Source organism: Pseudophryne corroboree, chromosome 1 (genome assembly GCF_028390025.1).
Source record: "Pseudophryne corroboree isolate aPseCor3 chromosome 1, aPseCor3.hap2, whole genome shotgun sequence".
Lineage (NCBI taxonomy): Eukaryota > Metazoa > Chordata > Amphibia > Anura > Myobatrachidae > Pseudophryne > Pseudophryne corroboree.
The window spans coordinates 342,427,837-342,446,108 of record NC_086444.1 but is presented as its reverse complement, the minus strand read 5'-3'; the positions used below and the strand labels follow the sequence as shown (position 1 = coordinate 342,446,108).

General features: G+C 40.1%; 1 protein-coding gene and 1 non-coding gene across 5 annotated transcripts in view; both read right to left on the bottom strand.

Annotated features, from left to right (window-relative positions):
• Positions 1 to 18,272, bottom strand: part of EP400 (E1A binding protein p400) — a 359,367-nt gene that overhangs the window by 148,860 nt on the left and 192,235 nt on the right. For all 4 annotated transcript variants that reach the window (XM_063964664.1, XM_063964662.1, XM_063964665.1 and 1 more), the window contains 6 exons: positions 8,870 to 9,039; positions 8,329 to 8,525; positions 8,035 to 8,146; positions 7,771 to 7,914; positions 3,088 to 3,246; positions 2,491 to 2,574 (listed from right to left, as the gene is read on the bottom strand). In XM_063964664.1, coding sequence (XP_063820734.1) covers positions 2,491 to 2,574; positions 3,088 to 3,246; positions 7,771 to 7,914; positions 8,035 to 8,146; positions 8,329 to 8,525; positions 8,870 to 9,039 — 866 coding nt within the window. The remainder of the gene's footprint in view (positions 1 to 2,490; positions 2,575 to 3,087; positions 3,247 to 7,770; positions 7,915 to 8,034; positions 8,147 to 8,328; positions 8,526 to 8,869; positions 9,040 to 18,272) is intronic.
• Positions 8,602 to 8,730, bottom strand: LOC134932769 (small nucleolar RNA SNORA49). The gene has a single exon (XR_010179477.1). It is a non-coding gene; the product is annotated as a small nucleolar RNA SNORA49 (small nucleolar RNA).

The window sequence follows — 18,272 nt, the reverse complement described above, 5'->3', positions numbered from 1 at the left end:
CTCCACACTTTTTCTGGATTCTGCATCGGCCGACCACTGGCACAGCCACAGTCCTCGACGAGCTGAAACAGACATGGAAGAGATCCCTGCAGCCATGGAACCCAGGTCTTTCATGGATTCTACCATAAAACCTGCTGAATCGTGAATGTTACACAAAAACAATTCAACATCACCCTTATCAATTGTATCCAAATCCTCAAGTAAGGTGCCTGACCATTTTACTATAGCTTTTGCAATCCATGCGGTAGCAATAGTGGGACGTAATGTGGCCCCCGAAGCTGTGTACATTGATTTAAGTGTATTCTTAATTTTTCGATCAGCCGGCTCCTTTAAGGTGGTAAGATACCGGAACTGGCAAAACCACCTTTTTTGAGAGTCTGGACACAGATGCGTTAACAATTGTCAGGCTTTCCCATTTTTTCCCTATCCTCCTCAGGGAAAGGAAACACCACCTATACCCTTTTAGGGATCTGGAATTTTTTCTCAGGGTTTTCCCATGTTTTCTCAAATATAGCATTTAATTCCTCTGACACAGGGAAGGTTAGCAAGGCTTTCTTATTTTCAGTGAAAAAAGCCTCCTCAACCTGCTCAGGTGTGGTATCATTAATATTCAACACATCCCTGACAGCCTCTATCATCAATTGCAACCCCTTTGCAAGAGAAGCAGACCCCCGCAACACATCCCCATTACCGTCTGTGGCATCAGAATTGGTATCCGTGTCATCTTGCATGAAATGAACAAGCGCACGTTTGTGGGGGTATATAGCGGAGTGTCCTGAGGTACCAGAATCGGGCCACACTGCCACAGAGTTCTGTAACACCTGGGTTGCGGATTAATTACTTGCAACCCTATCTGAAATCTGAGAAATCCAAGATTTGATAGAGGAAAACCACTCGGGTTCCCTTGCTGGAATCTGTGCTAAACCAGTACTATCCTAATTACAAGGAATGGGATCATCCTGGGAGGACATATCCTCCACAGCATATGACAGTGTGTCCCTAGACATAGCTAAAGGAGACCACAAAACACTCCACACACACACACACACACACACACACACACACACACACACACACACACGGGAGGGCAGACAGAGTTTCACCCCCAAGAATGGCAAGAGAGACACAGAGATTGGAGCCAACCCACACACAGCGCTTTTAACCAAAGGGAGACCCCTTGTCAGCGCTGACTGTGCACCTTAATAGGATACACAGTCGTATTGCAGCTCCCCCCTCCCTTCTACAACCCCCTGGTACCGTGAGAGATAGCTGGAGTTGCTGTGGAGGGACCTTCATTCTCCTAATCAGCGCTGTGCAGGCAGGAAAATGGCGCTAAACGCTGCTGGGTCTGCTCTGAGGAGAAGCTCCGCCCCCAAAATGGCGCTGTCTTCCCGCACTTCCTAGGATTATACTGGCCTGAGGATTGATGCTGGCTGAGATCCTGGGACCCCGACAGGCTATGCGACCAGTGTAGGGTGTAAGCGCTGGTCCAGGGTGCCCCTCAACACACCGCAGTATGTACCGCTGAGCCATCCCAGAGCGCAGTTAATACTGCGCTCCTACCCTGTTGCCGCCATCTTCACACCGGCCCCCTGCTTGCAAGGGGGGTCGGTGTCTTACTCGCCACAATCTTCAGCTCTGTAAGGGGTGGCGGCATGCTGCAGGGGTGAGCAATCCCCTGTGGCGGGGAACGATCTATCCCCTCAGGAGCTCAGTGTCCTGTCAGCAGAAGAGGTGGCTCAGACCCCGCAGGGCGGACACTACTCCCCTCTCCCCCGTCTTAGTCCCACGCTGCAGGGAGGCTGTTGCCAGCAGCCTCCCTGTAAAATAAACACTAAAATAACATTTTACTAGAAAAGCTCTGGAGAGCTCCCCTAGCTGTGACCGGCTCCTCCGGGCACATTTTCTAAACTGAGTCTGGTAGGAGGGGCATAGAGGAAGGAGCCAGCCCACACTCTCAAACTCTTAAAGTGCCAATGGCTCCTGGTGGACCAGTCTATTCCCCATGGTACTAATGTGGACCCCAGCATCCTCTAGGACGTAAGAGAAATACTCTAAATATCCAGGATTCAGTGACACACAATAGTATTATAGAGAAAACCATATTCAGCTGAAACATATAGGGTGGAATTCAGTTGTTTGAAAAGTCGGATGGGTGTCTGTATTTCCTATCTAATAGACAGGAAAAAACAGACACCCAACTGACTATTCAAACAATTGAATACCCCCCATAATGTCTAAAAATAGTATTCTCAAGTTTGCAGCAAATACATCACAATGAATATGCAAGAAAAAAAAACCACTGCATTAGAAGAGGTGCTGCAATGATAAAGAGCCGTGAATATATTTAGTGACAAATTTAAATAGGACAACTATATAAATTTCTCCTTAAGATGAAGGCAACTGCTACTAGGATGCTACTGAAGTTCTAAATGAATATATAGAACTTATTTTGTCCTTCCAAATTAAATAAGTTAACAAAACAAGTACCTCTATGCATCCAGGAGCGTCCCCTATGCTGCAGGCATGGAATAGTTCTAGGTAATGTAGAGCATATCTCTCTATTGGAGTCAGCTGAAAATAAAACACAGGTTAAAGGAGGTGCAAACTGAGCAAAGTTGAAAAGTAAAATCCTAGGGGTAAATTTACCAAGATGGGAGTTCTATTTAAGATGGGATGCTGCCCATAGCAACCAATCAGATTCCAGGTATTCTCTTCTAGAAGATGCTAGATAAATGAGAAGTAGAATCTGATTGGTTGCTATGGGCAACATCCCATCTTAAATAGAACTCCCATTTTAGTAAATTTACCCCCTAGTATGTATATATACTGTAGATGAAAACTAAAAGGCCATGAATATATTCTTCAGAGAAGAAAATAAGTTATTACATTTCTTATTAATGCAATTGAAATTGCAAATGATATGAATAATGTAAAAAAACAATCACAGTGTATGAAGTGTAATGGCAGAACTCATCACAATTTTGACATTTGATGCATTTGTCAATGGCACGAAAATCGCTGCAAAATTAAGTGCGGCCAAACCGAAAACCCAAAACATCTATAAATGTAACTTTAGCTCCTTACCTGCTGCATCATGTCACATAACTCCTGTAATTGGGAAGGATCCTGGTTTTCCATTAATTCAGACTCATTTGAAGTGATCCCAACATTTGGCTTTGGAATATCTTGCTGTGTACTCTCAGTAAGGTATTCATCCTGTCCAAACTCTATTTTACCCAGTGCCTGTAAAACAGTACAGAGAGGAATATAATGTTGCTATGCAAAACACGTAATTGCTTGACTGCAGTGTGGTCTTGTCACACTAAGAAACATATTTCTGAGAGGGGGTGTGGCTTCGGAGGACATGCAGAGAGAGCTTGTTGCCAGAGCTCCCCATCTACAACATCCTAAAAACATATCCTGAGGCTGCCCATCGGACCCTAAGTTGGATATATACGCTTTGGAAGGTACCGGGACTCGCAAGGGTCACTCTTGAGTCACCTGCAGCTATTCCCTGAGCAGTATTTGGAGGCTATTTAGACGGGCGTGGCACCATGCGGGACGCCAGTACTGCATCCCCTGCTGTGTGGTGCACAATCTGAATATCTGTGCATGCAAACCGTTGTAGGAGATCACCCAACACACACCCATTCACCAGAGACATGAAGGAGGAAACTATGCAACTCCTCACAATGCATTGTATTGCACTGCTGCTGGCTGGGACCTAATGTGGTGCAGACGGCTACTGGGTGTGTGGATTTCCCCTCATGCTGACAGCTTTACAAAAGCCTCTTTTATAAACTTCAGTGTCATTAAAGTTGTTTAAATGAAAGACAGAAGTTCATAGATTGAGGCTGTCATGTAGGTCCCTAGGTAGAAAGTGTTTTTCACTATGGTGACATTGTACAGGCACTATTAAGTACTTATGCACTTCTTTTGATTTTATATGCTGTAAATACAGTTTAAGAGGTTAGCAACCCTCTCAACAGGACATAACCAGATGCCTTACTTTGATAAATAACCAGTTTTCCATTGAGACAGACCAACCTGTCCCAGAAAATGTCATTTCACCATAACACATGCTGCCTCCTGGTGCATCATGGGTGCTTGGCAAAGCTGTGCTGGGCTGTCATCTGGACTGTGGCACGTGCGCACACCTTCACAAAATTCTATGGCTCTAATATTTTTGCATACAAAAATCCCAGTTTACTACTTCAGGTGCGCGCCACAAATTCTCAGCCCTCCCATCAAGTTATTTGTTTATTTCTCTGTTATAATTGTTTGGATTGTGATTCACTCTTGTTTTTCCCTCTTGGTCCTGTCCTTTTGCGGGCGGAGAAATATTCAGATCTCAGTCAGTCAATGGCATACTGTATATAGAAATGGACGAGCTTGAACTTATTGAGGTTAGATTTAAAAGGTACCCAAGCTCCTGTACTGCAACTCTATTCACCAGAGTATCCAGTGCTGAACCAACAAAAAGGATTAAAAGTACAAAAATCCCATTGTTTAAATGTTTTGTCTGACAAGTAACTGAGTTCTAAGATAGGTTACAATAAACTAGCAAACAGCAATATTTAATTAGTGATATGTCAAAAGTTGTGATAGTACAGGTTGAGTAGCCTTTATCCAAAACCACACATTTTTGGCTCCCCTACTAAGATAATGACACACACACATACATATACAGTTGTGCTCATAAGTTTACATACCCTAGCAGAATTTGTGATTTTCTGGCCATTTGTCAGAGAATATGATTGATAACTCACAAACTTTTCTTTCACTCATGGTTAGTGGATGGGGTAAGCCATTTATTGTCAAACAACTGTGTTTACTCTTTTTAAATCATAATGACAACAGAAACTACCCAAATGACCCTGATCAAAAGTTTACATACCCTGGAGATTTTGGCCTGATAACATGCACACAAGTTGACACAAACGGGTTTGAATGGCTACTAAAGGTAACCATCCTCACCTGTGATACGTTTGCTTGTGATCAGTGTGTGTGTATAAAAGGTCAGTGAGTTTCTGGACTCCTGAAAGACCCTTGCATCATTCATCCAGTGCTGCACTGACGTGTCTGGATTCTGAGTCATGGGGAAAGCAAAAGAATTGTCAAAGGATCTGCGGGAAAAGGTAATTGAACTGTATAAAACAGGAAAGGGATATAAAAAGATATCAAAGCAATTGAGAATGCCAATCAGCAGTGTTCAAACTCTAATTAAGAAGTGAAAAATGAGGGATTCTGTGGAAACTAAATCACGGTCAGGTAGACCAACAAGTGGTTCAGCCACAACTGCCAGGAAAATTGTTCGGGATTCAAAGAAAAATCCACAAATAACTTAAGCTGAAATACAGGACTGGTTGTTTCAAGATGCACAATAAGTAGGCATTTGAAGAAAAATGGGCTGCATGGTCGAGTCACCAGAAGAAAGCCATTACTACGCAAATGCCACAAAACATCCCGCTTACAATACTCCAAACAGCACAGAGACAAGCCTCAAAACTTCTGGAACAAAGTCATTTGAACTTTTTGGTCACAACCATAAACGTTAAATTTGGAGAGGAGTCAACAAGGCCTATGATGAAAGGTACACCATTCCTACTGTGAAACACGGAGGTGGATCAGTGATGTTTTGGGAATGTGTGAGCTACAAAGGCACTGGAAACTGTCAGAATTGATGGCAAGATGAATGCAGTATGTTATCAGAAAATACTGGAGGAAAATTTGCACTCATCAGCCGGAAGCTGCGCATGGGACGTACTTGGACGTTCCAACATGACAATGATCCAAAACACAAGGCCAAGTCGACCTGTCATTGGCTACAGCAGAATAAAGTGAAGGTTCTGGAGTGGCCATCTCAGTCTCCTGACCTCAATATCATTGAGTCACTCTGGGGAGATCTCAAATGTGCAGTTCATGCAAGACAGCCCAAGAATTTACAGGAACTGGAAGCTTTTTGCCAAGAAGAATGGGCAGCTTTACCATCTGAGAAAATAAAGAGCCTCATCCACAACTACCACAAAAGACTTCAAGCTGTCATTGATGTTAAAGTGGGCAATACACGGTATTAAGAACTGGGGTATGTAAACTTTTGATCAGGGTAATTTGGGTAGTTTCTGTTGTCATTATGATTTAAAAAGAGTAAACACAGTTGTTTGACAATAAACGGTTTCACCCAACCACTAACCATGAGTGAAAGAAAAGTTTGTGCGTTAGCATTCATATTCTCTGACAAATGGCCAGAAAACCACAAATTCTGCTAGGGTATGCAAACTTATGAGCACAAATAAATAAATAAATATATATATATATATATATATATATATATATATATATATATATATACACACATATATATACACACACACAAAATCCGGCACTCATTGAGGAAAGCGCGACCTCAAAATAGCTTGCTGGTGTGCCTTCCTCAGGGGGATGATTCCAAATGCATAGCAGAACAAAAGAGGCGGCACTCCCAGACTTGTAAATGTGAAAAGCTTTTCACATTTACAAGTCTTGGAGTGCCGCCTCTTTTGTTCTGCTATATATATATATATATATATATATATATATATATATATATATATATATATATATATATCTATCTATCCATCCACTTAAAATATACATGTCATAATCTCAGTAGGGAACCCAAAAATGTGGTATTTTGAATTTTGGATTAGGCCTACCCAACCTGTATAACAAAATGAAGGCACATTTAAAATAATAAGATAAAATAGATACACATTAGTTAAGACACAAGGGGGTATCCAATTAGCTGTAATTACCCCCCCCCCATATCCCCCAGCTAATTGGTTCACCGAGGGCTATCCTATTAGTCCCACTGCTATCGCTTTCGGGTGTTTGGTTTCTCCTGCCTCAGGCATACACTGCTAAACCGCAAAGAGTAACCATTTTTTTCCACTATAAGTGCCATGAAAGTACACAGGATGTGTGTGTTCGCATATTTTTTATGTTTTTGTTATTTCATGAGGAATAGGAAGGGGAGATAAAATAAAAATTGAGGAAAATATAAAAAAAAAAAAAAAAATTGCAAACCCCACTCACTTTTTTGCAGCCAACTGTATACCCCCAAGCAAGACAGTCAGGATGCTGGCGGTTGAAATCCCCACGCCAGAATCTCAACATGCGGTCAGAATGCCAGTACTGGAATCCTGACATCACTCAGAATGCAAACATCCCAAAAATAAGTATGCCGGGGAGTCCTAGGGTCAGGCCTGGGGGAGGGGAGGATGTTAGGTTTAGGCTGCAGGCGGAAGAGTTAGGGTTAGGCTACAGAGAGGGGGGTTAGGTTTAACCACTACAGGGGAGGGTTAGGATTCAGCTGCAGGGAGCTAGGATTAGGCTGCGAGAATGGAAGGTTAGGGTGTAGGGCAAATCTTTATCAGATGTGATCACAGGCCAAAGAGACTTAGCTTTGTTGTTTACATGCGTGCTCATGTGAGTATGTTTACTGACCCACACATGTCAATTCTTTTCGCTCTTTCTAATTGTAGGTGTCAACAAATGATCAACAGGTACAGATAAAGCTTTGTTTCTGGCCTTGATCAAATTATCTTCTCTATAGCCTCTCTGCAGTAATTTCAGAAACATGGATTCCAGTCTGGATTCAAAAGCATCAGGATACCAGTGTAGGACATTTCACACCCAACATCCCAAACGCCAGTCTCCCATACCCCAAAAAGGCTATGGATATTATGATTATGCCAACATTTTCTAGTTATCTCTGAATGGACATACCTCCACAAATGGCTTTGCAACCTTCGGAGTGATGATGTCAGAAGAAGATGGTTCCTGAGATAGCAATACAAACTCCTCAGCTTTCACCCTGAATCCAGAGTCATCCATTGGAGAACAGACTTCAAATAACTCTTGGATAGTTTGCTAATGGAAAAAAGTTACATTAGGAGTTTTGAGATGTTCCTCATCATTAAAGTATTTGTCAGCGTGGATGGGTAAAACAAGTTTCTGTGAAGTCTGACATACATATACAGCAGCATATACCTGGGTTAAAAAAGCCAGAGAATAGTCACTACCCTGAGCTGCCACCTCTCGAATTAGATCCTTGGTGCCATTCCTCAGCAGCTTCTCCTCTATAGAATTAGCACTCACCAGCCTGGAAGTGGAGAAATCATAAACAAGTACTATATACTGAGCCACTTTTACAAGAGATGGCTTTGTAAACTTAAAATTTGACAAACAGTAGGCTTACATTTCAAACAAATTTTCTAAATATATTTAAATATATTAATGGTCTGACATCTTTTGATCAAGCATAAGGAAACAAGCAAATATTACCTGTACACATGAATGTCCTTTGCTCTGCCAATAAGATCACACAACGACTGGGTTTTACCATCCATCACAGGGTTTAGATCACTGTCATAGAATATCACTGTGTCTGCTTCTACATGGTGTACCCCCAAAGAGTGGATGTGAGTAGACAGGACCATACAGGAAATGCGAGGGTCTCTGTTAAAACTTTTCATCAGATCCTAATACACAGTAAACAAAGATTTGTAAACATCCCATACAAACCAGGAAACAGAAAAGGGTGGATGACAATGTCATAGTGTATACTCAACATGACTAGTCCTGTGGAAAATGGCAACCATAGGTAGCATGAGAGTAATTACTTTATCCTCAAGTAATGCCAGGGAACGTATGGATAACGATTACCCTGGAGTAAGGATGAGGAATAAGATCAGCTGCCAAACTGTACCCGAAGAGCTCACAAATGGCTATAAACAGTTTAGTCACTCTAATGCCATTAACAAGAATATACTGCATATTTATAATACCAGTGAAATTACAGAGCACGTACAGTCTTGGTACACACCTGGCATTGCTCATAGTTAGCATGTTCATCAATCCTCAAGAAAGTCAAGGAATGGAAGTCCAGGAAGACCTCCAATATGTCCAGCATGAGCAGCATCTGGGAGAAAATAAGAACACGTCGGCCTTCGGACCTTAGCTTCTGGAGAAGGATGGAGAGAGCTTCCAGCTTTCCTGTATGTCAAACAGAAGATAACATTAGTAGAGGAGGGTCAAAGTTTGGATTATGTGTTAACTAGAAAATATCAATAAGAGCTAGCAATAACTCGATTTTGATCTTGTGTTATTGTATTTTTTGTCATCTTGTTTATCAAGGTAAAATATCCACAAATTTCTATAAATCACTGTATTAGGAAATAAACTGTAGTCACCTCTACGCTATGTACCCTTAAAGAGTGTACATCATTAAATACCCTCTTTAGCATATAGTAAAAGAGGAGATTTCTTTAAGTGTTGAGGAAGATAGATGATAGATAGCTTAAGCATGTCAGCCATTTTGTTAAGTAGCAGCCATGATATAGTGAAGTAGAAGTATGCTTTGCTGATTTAATCATAATAATGCTGACATTTCATAGTTAGTACATTCTGTGCGAAGCAAGGTCGTAGCTATAATTCTTGAAAACATGTTATTAGACAGTCTGTGTGTTTAGACTTGACACATAGGGGGATGTCAGCCTGAGAGGAGTTATGAGAAAAGATGCATTATTGTTTTGAAATATGACGTGTATCAAGTGTTCATGCAAGTAGCTTTTTCTCTATATAATGTCATGCTAAATAAAGTGAAGGCAGTCTCATTTTGCTGGACATAACGGACGTGTGGTGTCGGCTTCCTGGGATTCCCAATCGATTGGTAAACAAAGGGTAACAACAGACAATTGAAGGAAATTGATAAGAGGAGGCTTATCTCCAACAGTTACATGGGGGCGATTGTTCCGGGATCGATGAGCTTATCAATATCAGATAACGATGCGGCTGTTTGATGTGTGTGCAACTGCTGACATACCCGGGTAAGTAATCTGAAGCTTGATCATTGTATATATCAACCGGATTACTTTGTCAGTACTTGTATATACATTCATCTGGTCTGTTCATCTGATTAGGTAAGCAAATACTCGATTATTTGGACCCAATTGTCTGTCTGTTTGATAAACATTCATTATTTGTCTGTGTGCGCTGATAAAGATTATAAATTTTAGCTTCACTGTTGCAAGGGAAAGATGTTGTTTTATTTTAAAGTTGTAAGTTTCAGTTTCATATTTGCAAGGGGAAAAAAAAAATTGTGGTTTTATTTTTAGATAACGTGTCATAACTGCAAATGTTCAGAATTTTTGTGGTGTAATCCTGCTATTGAGTCAGAATATTGTGATTTTAAAGGTATATTTGCAAAATAGTGATTTCAGTTATGTTGTGAGGAACCTAAGACAGGTTTTGCAACAGTTGTGGGGTGTCATGTTGATAAGGTGGTGATAGAAAAATGTATTGGTGATAAATTTCTGTATTGTCTTGATAAATTAATTACCTGTTAATTATATACTCCTTGGTTCCAGAGCTATAGTTGGTAAAGGAAATCCTTCTGACTATAAACGTTTAACCAGATGGCATAGACTTAGGTTAAGACATTTAAAAATATACTCAGTCTTTGCAATCCAGTACAGCCAGAGTGTGTGTGTCTTTTAATGTAAGGAATCTGCAGTCGAGATTTAACATACAAGGTGTGGTAATAGTGGTAAGTTTTTCATAGAAAAATGCACTAGCTGATATATATTGCAGTATATTGTCTACGCTTGTCCATCTATTAATCACTTGTCAGTGTCACCAGAATTTATTTGTCTGTTCAAAGAGTTTAACATTATTAGAAGTAGAGGTTAAAGCCATTATTAACAAAGGTAACTTATGTATATGACTCAGTGATTTGAGAAGTCTTTGTAAACTAGATAAAGTCAAGTCAGTAATGACAGAATTTTGGGTTTGTTGTGTCAGAGGATTAAAGATCCAAGTGGTTTGCTTCATTTTGGTCCTGCATTGCTGATGAATATATAAAACACTTAAATAAGAAGTGTGATGTTTAAGAGCAGGCAAGTCTCTTAAACTGAGATATTTTCCTAAGAAAACACTTAACTGAACTAAGTGTGATGTTGAGAATAAGTTTTCTAAACTGAGAGTTCCCTAGACAACACTTATTACTTATTAAGTGTGATGCTTGAAACAGTAAAATCTTTTAAGCTGAGGTATATACTGACTTTTGTTGTTTTGATACTGCGCAGTACAAGGTGTAGTCCCGAAGGATTTCGCAAAGTGAATTGATCAATCACGCGAAGGGACCGCACAATGAGCCCCTGTCAGTACTAGGGAAGGAAAAATAAGCACAATTTGTGTAAGGGGCAAACTTCCTAGAGGAAGGGAAGTATTTACTAATGAGGGAGATTTGAAGCAAACAACAAACACTGAATTGATAAATGAGGTTTTACTGACACTGTTAAGAATTTGACAAACTGTTTCAGAGGCATTAGGTTTAATACATCACCTGTATGAATAAGTAGTTAAAAGCGTATACACATGTCGACAGAAGACGTATGCTCAGAATGTTTGTGTGTGGCATTTATAGAAAAGAGAGGGCAAGGTGCTTTCATATTGAGAGCCATTTCGTTCTGTGCGGAAACAGGAGTGTGGAGGAACACTATGGACTCAATAGAAAGTGTTTATATATTGATGGGGTGTCACTTTATTCCAAAACCAAGTGATATTGGTAGAGAGTGGCTGAGTTTCCTTGCTAGTTCAGGAAATCGAGCACACAGCTGCATATCCTACGATCCTTTAGATCCTGGATATTGATACTTGGAAAAGTACCTAAGTGTTAAATGTTAAAATACTTAATGGTTTGGTTGTTTCCAACCTCCAGAATTATTATGTTATCCACAAGAACAGTGGATCCAAATTGTTCCCTGGTTTATACAAAAGTATCAGGATGGAAATGTACAAATAGAGATTGTCAAAATTGTAATGTCCCTAGGTCTGAAAAATGCAGACCTGATAAGTCTGGCATACTGCCCACAGCACGTACTGCTAGAAGCGGTAATGAGGGAGAGTTAAGGGTTACTCCCTATAAGCAAGGTTCCTGGAGATGTGAATGTTCTCAGACCAAGTTATGCATAGCAATACATCGTCTAGATTGCAATAGCAAAGAGAAAGTAACCGCTACAGCCCGTCTGTGTTGTAAATCCCTCAGGGAAACCACAAATGCTGATTCCATATGACCAAAGTACTGTGTAAATCCAAAATATTACAAAATCTAAACAATAGATAATTGATATATCAAAGTTTTATCGTAGTAGTAAGATAGTAACATTATCAAGTATAATCTGTTGTTCTATGTGCTCTGTAAATATACAGACTGGGGATGGGAAATAAGGTAACAATTCACACGTTAGTTCTATGTGACTAATGACATGCAGATGTACAAATGTTTATGACTACGGAATATGGATAAGATAATATAATATATATATATATATCATAAGAAGTAAAGAAAAAATGCATTAGAAAAACAATTGTAATTTTTATTCCTTAAGGTCTTAGAATGTTTTAAAGATAATTAGAAAGCAGTAAGTTTTATAGAACATGCTACTGTAAAGTATATTAATGGGTGACTATGCATAATTATGCAGATTTATATATATTTTTCCATAAAGTCATTTTTTCACATATGCAATGTGTATTTTAGTTTTGGGTTAGAGAATAATTCTCAGCTGTCAGGTAGCTGAAGGATAGTAAGCATAGTGCTTATTATTACAGTGCTTTATTGTTATTATTTAAAATACTAAAAGTTTTGTGATGCAGTTTTTGATACAGGTGGAAAAACGAATTAGACATGGCAGCTCCAAACATATTGATTGAGAACATTACATACCATGGTGTCAGTCAAATGTGTTGGGAATTGTAAACAAGTTGCCAGATATGAGAGAATAGAATCCTGCTGCATTCTTTTAGTAAATACGTGTATGTGTGTGTGTATATATATATATATATATATATATATATATATATATATGTATATATATACAGACCCTGTTAAGTAAATTTAGAACAGGTTTCAAAAGCACGGCAGCAGGTTTCTTATCAGCCATATGTTAGGCAGCACACACAAGATGATAGAACATGAGGGTGTGCAACTGCTGTGTCGGCAACAGTGTACTCAGTCACCACTGGCAGTTCGATAAAATTGACTTTAACCACAGAAGACACAAGGGTTTCAAGAGCTGTTTTTATGCACAACCAGATTCCTCTACGTTTACTTACAGATCAGGCCATTGCAACGACTGGATTGGGAGGTTAAGCCCTACCCCTGCAAGAAAGCAAAGATGTAACCAGAAATACAAGCTGCTATACAAGTCTACCTCTCACAGGAAAAGTAAGACAAAGAGGAACAACAACTCCCAGCATGAACATCATTATGTTGAACACCAGCCTGGGTGAACTTGGACTAAGAAGATGACATGCCAGCAGCAGTGGGAAAGAATATGCAAGTAAAGAAAGGACAAAGTATGAAGTATGGATGAATCATAAAGAGAGGTGATTGGAAAAAGAAAAGTTGAGAAGCAATATGAAGGTCGCATGAAAGTTTGGAGACTAAAGGAAGTCTACTTTAAGAAGGACAAAGAAAGACATCTGACAAGTGGTCAGTACTACATGGCAAGATTACAGAGATAATGCCATGATTTAAAGCAACAGAAGCTCCAGGGTTTAAAGCAAATAAAAAGGTACAAGACAGAAAAAGTCCCAGAAGACAAATGAATGATGCTTCTTCTGCCAATATGAAGTACAAGCTTCTTCAGGTACTCCCCAGTGAACATAATGTCTCCAGAGGAAACAGCAGAAGGTATGATTACAGTCACCCTGCCCACTGGAGAAATACGTTTGTGCCTAATGAATACTGGAGCCAGCACACGCAGAAGACAGCAGAGGGAGATACCACAAGAACTGATGATATCAGAAATACTTAAAAGGACAGGAGATGCAAGAACTACAGTCACCAATACCAGCCCAGTTCTTGACCTCGGAGTACATGTCCAGTGACTTTGCTGGAGCACAATGTACTGAAGCTTATCTAAGGAGGAGAATACAGTACACACCAGCAGAAGTTTAACTTTCCAGCAACTTATCAAAGGATAGAACAAAAAGCCATTAAGAAGCAAGTTATAACAGAAGTTCAGTATTGGCTCATTCCCGCAGTACCAGTTGTAGAAGAAAGTAAGCAATACTACTGGACCAGGATAGCCTTGTGGAGGGGCTATATCACCAAGTGATTTATCCACAAAACACACAGCTAAATACAGGATGTGAATGAACTGCTGATTGCCACCACTACTAAAAGAAGTACCAAGAAGGGGCAGTGTCCTTAGTGAAGTTTCTGGAAGAACAAGACTGCAGAGCCTCAGAAGGAGAAATTGCAGCTAGTCAAGCAAGAGGTAATCTTCCTAGGACACTCAAGGTACCTGAGATCTAACAAAAGTGAGAAGGAAAAGATTCATACTGCAAGCTAAGATGCCAACTAGTGTCAAGCAAGTCAGATGATCATTCCTAGGCCTAGTAGGACACTACAGAACACGGATACCTCTAGCACCAGTCTACATGCAAGCATTGTATGACAACACTGAAAGGGAGGAGGGTCCGCATCCTACATACAGCAACGGATGAATGAAGCTATTGAACAACTGGAAACAGCAGTTGCCTCATCTCAAGCCCTAGAACTACCTGACTATTAAAGAAGGAGGCCATACATAGAAGTCCTTATGCAAAATCATGGACTGAGGTGAAGACCAGTGGCCTACAACTCAAGCAAGCTTGACAGCAGTAATCAAAGAGCACCTACCGGCATCAAAGCAGTGATAGCAGCAACAGTCCTAGAAGAGTACAAGAGCACAAACACAGTGCTGAATCAGTAGTCCTAAAAGAGGACAAGAGCACAGGCATAGTGCTGAATCATGAACTTATCATTCAGTGTCCACATGCAGGTACAGAGAAGCTTCAACAAGCAAGAACCAAACACCTGTCAGCGGCAAGGCTGACCATGTATGAAGTAGCACTGCCAAAGTGCGACAAGTAACCATCAGAAGATGTATTACCCTCAACTCAGCAACCCTTTTCCAGCATTAATCAATAAAGGTGTTGAATCTCAAGATTCAAAAGGAGGGAAAAACAGATTATCTACTGATGAATGGGAAAGCAAGAAGTTGATGATAAGGACCAGGAAGGTGGTCCAGAAGAGCAAGATACAGACAGATCATCATGGATGCATGACCAGAGGGATGGTCCAGAAGAGGAAGAGAATAATTCTAGCAATCAAAAATTTTCCTTTTCCTTGTGTGGCGTTAATGGAACAAGTACCTCAACTTGCCATATGTTACATACACAGCCCTACCTAATGCTCAGCAAGAGCTATATGTGGATGGATCAAGGTACCACGAGGATGGAATTCCTTATACAGGAGTAAGTGACCACTGAACATGGAGTTGTGGATTCAGGATCCTTACCATCCCAGTACAAGAGTGTGGGCCAGATATGGAAAAGAAGAGGGCAGCAGGAAAGGCAAGTCTATCCAGTAACCATTCCAGTGCCAGACTAGAAACGCTGATTGAATTTTAGAACCAAGCAGGAGAGGGTGAGAAAGTAGCCTGTGGATAAAGAAAGCAACCAAACAACCAGTAAAGGTAGCCATCTACACCATACAGACAGAAGTAACAGAAAGAAGCAAGGCCTCAAATGACTGATCTACAGGATTTAAAGAAATTTCAGGAACAAGCAGGTCCTGAAGAAAAAGCAGCATGGCAAAGAAGAAGAGCCAGACAAGAAGAAGACACTGGCTTATGAAAATTAGAAGAGAAGTTATACTTACCCAGAAGCTTATATCCACATAGGTGTTAAGTCAGCCACGGACTCACACACCTGGGAGAGGATCAAATGGAAAATGTAGTTAATGGAAGATGGATAGCTCCCAGGATGTTATCCAGATGCAACAAAGTTTGTACAAGCCTACTAGATATGTAGGCCTACTGGAAATGTCCAATCCAGGACAGAAGATCAAGTTAACCCTTGGAGCAATCCCCAAAAAAGTTATTTTCTATTTCAAAGACTGCAAATTGACTATATCTAACTGCCACAGATGTATTGGTAGCCACAGACATTTTCAGTTATTTGCCAATGCCAAAAACCACAGCAAAATCAATAGCTAGAAAATAGTTTCAGAAGTTATGTGCAGATATATAGAGTACCAAGAGTTACAGTAGCAGATAGCGGTATTTATTTCAATAAAGAAATAATGTAGTACATCAAGTATGATTTGGTAATACAACGGCATTCCATGTATCCCCCACAGGTTAGTGGGTGTGTCACAGAAACCAGAAAGGGATGCTAAAGTGTTTATTTTTAGTACTGGTTAATAGTAGAACCATATTCAGTAAAACCATAGGTTATTCACCTTATGAAATATTGTTTGATAGCATACCTAAGATAGGATGTTATTATCCATAAGGGTTACAGCATACATATGGTAATTTGACTGCATATGTTAAAAAAGTCTTACTGAAGAAACTGACACTTCTGTATTTTCTAGTTTGCCTTTCACCCAGATTCAGGAGCAAATCTGAATCCCGTCAAGCTTTAACCAGGAGATCGGGTGTATCTGGAAAGACGCATGAAAGAGTAATTTAAGCCCAGATTTGATGGTCCATATCGAGTGTTGCTGACCACGCACACTTCTGTGTCAATTAAGGAAAGAGAGACTTGGGTTCCACTGCAAATTAGCTCAAGTTAAGTTTGAACAATGGAATACACAAACATGCAGAGGCTAATTGGGCCTAAACTAGACAGACCACTATGGGTTATTATATTGGGAAGTTCAGTATCATTGTTGTCATAATATACTCTATATCTCTCATAGGAGAGGATAGGGACTAGCATGTCCGCCAATCCAAAGTTACATACCAGTGTTTAGTATATAAGTATATACTTTTTATATATGTAGTATATGTAGTATGTGCTTCTTATATATATATATATATATATATATATATAGTATATAAGAAATGTGTTATCACACTAGCGCTTGTGTTAGTCAAAGTAAAGATCATGAAATCTCTAGAAGTTCAAAGATACCAGTTATTTAAGAAATGCTGGGCTCACATGGGCCCACATCTGGAAAAGGAGGGGAATGGACATCTGTCCCCACTACATAAGCGTATAATAGGTTTTAATTTGTTTAAAGCAAATACATACTACTAAAATAGTGTAATATTTTTTAGAATATGTATGAAGAGAACTCCAAGAATGTGTTGTATATTATTACTAATGAAACAAATAGTGCGCAAGAAGTGGTTTAGAGAAATGTTCTGCTCAAACCCAGCTAATTGATTTAGCGGGATCAAAGAGTAGATTGTTGGAATAGTTCGTCTTGAGGAAGTCCCGAGCTGTGACGGGACGAAACGCGTTGACGTCATCCCCTTGCTCAGCCCGCACACATACAGATTGCTGTCTGTTGAATCCGCATTTAGCGGTCAATTTGGAACCAGCCTTGGAGCTTCCTTACCGGTACGTCAGGTTAGCAAACCTCCGGAGCGTCCGTACCCGCCCGCCAGGACAGTAACATCTGCACCGTGATAGTGCCGGCGGTGGACGCTGTGAAGATACTCCTGTGACTCCTGCGCTGCAAGACTGAACATTCCCGCAGGTCGGGTAATTATAACCAGCAGCACTTCCTCTGCACTGGGACGCCAGTAGTATAGAGGACTGGAGCTACAATTTCTCTTCAAAGGCTGTAGTAACTGTTGCAATCTGTTTATTGATTCAATAGACCCGACAGGTCTGTGTGGCAGTATACAAGCTACACTGTTTCAATTCCAACTATAAAGTGGCAAAGAAATTTGAATGTTCTAGTAGTGTGCCTGAGCTTTCATATATATATTGGTTTTAATTGTATGTGTTAATAAATTTGTTTTTATTTAAATATACTAGCAAGTTCCATGTGTGCCGAAATTAGGTACAAGCAGACACCTGTGTATATACTTTTTGACAATTTAAATCTTAATATTTATACATCAAGCGCATTACACATTTTTGTATATTGATTGTTGGAATAGTGATGTTTTTATTAAAAATTGTTGGCTTAGCAATTTGCATATATCTGTATTTTAAGATGCTATTTTGTTTCCTTTCAGGTTGAAAGAAATCTGTAGACTCAAAGATGTGAATCCTCCGAGTGTTAACAAAACTACAGAAGAGCTTGGCAAGAAGGAGCCGTGAACAGTCTACCTTAATGGATATGATGTGAACGGTTCTTTACCTTCCGTGGGATAGAGTGACAAGCACGATCCTATGGATAGATAGCCTTTAGCACCATTATAGCTAGACTGTTT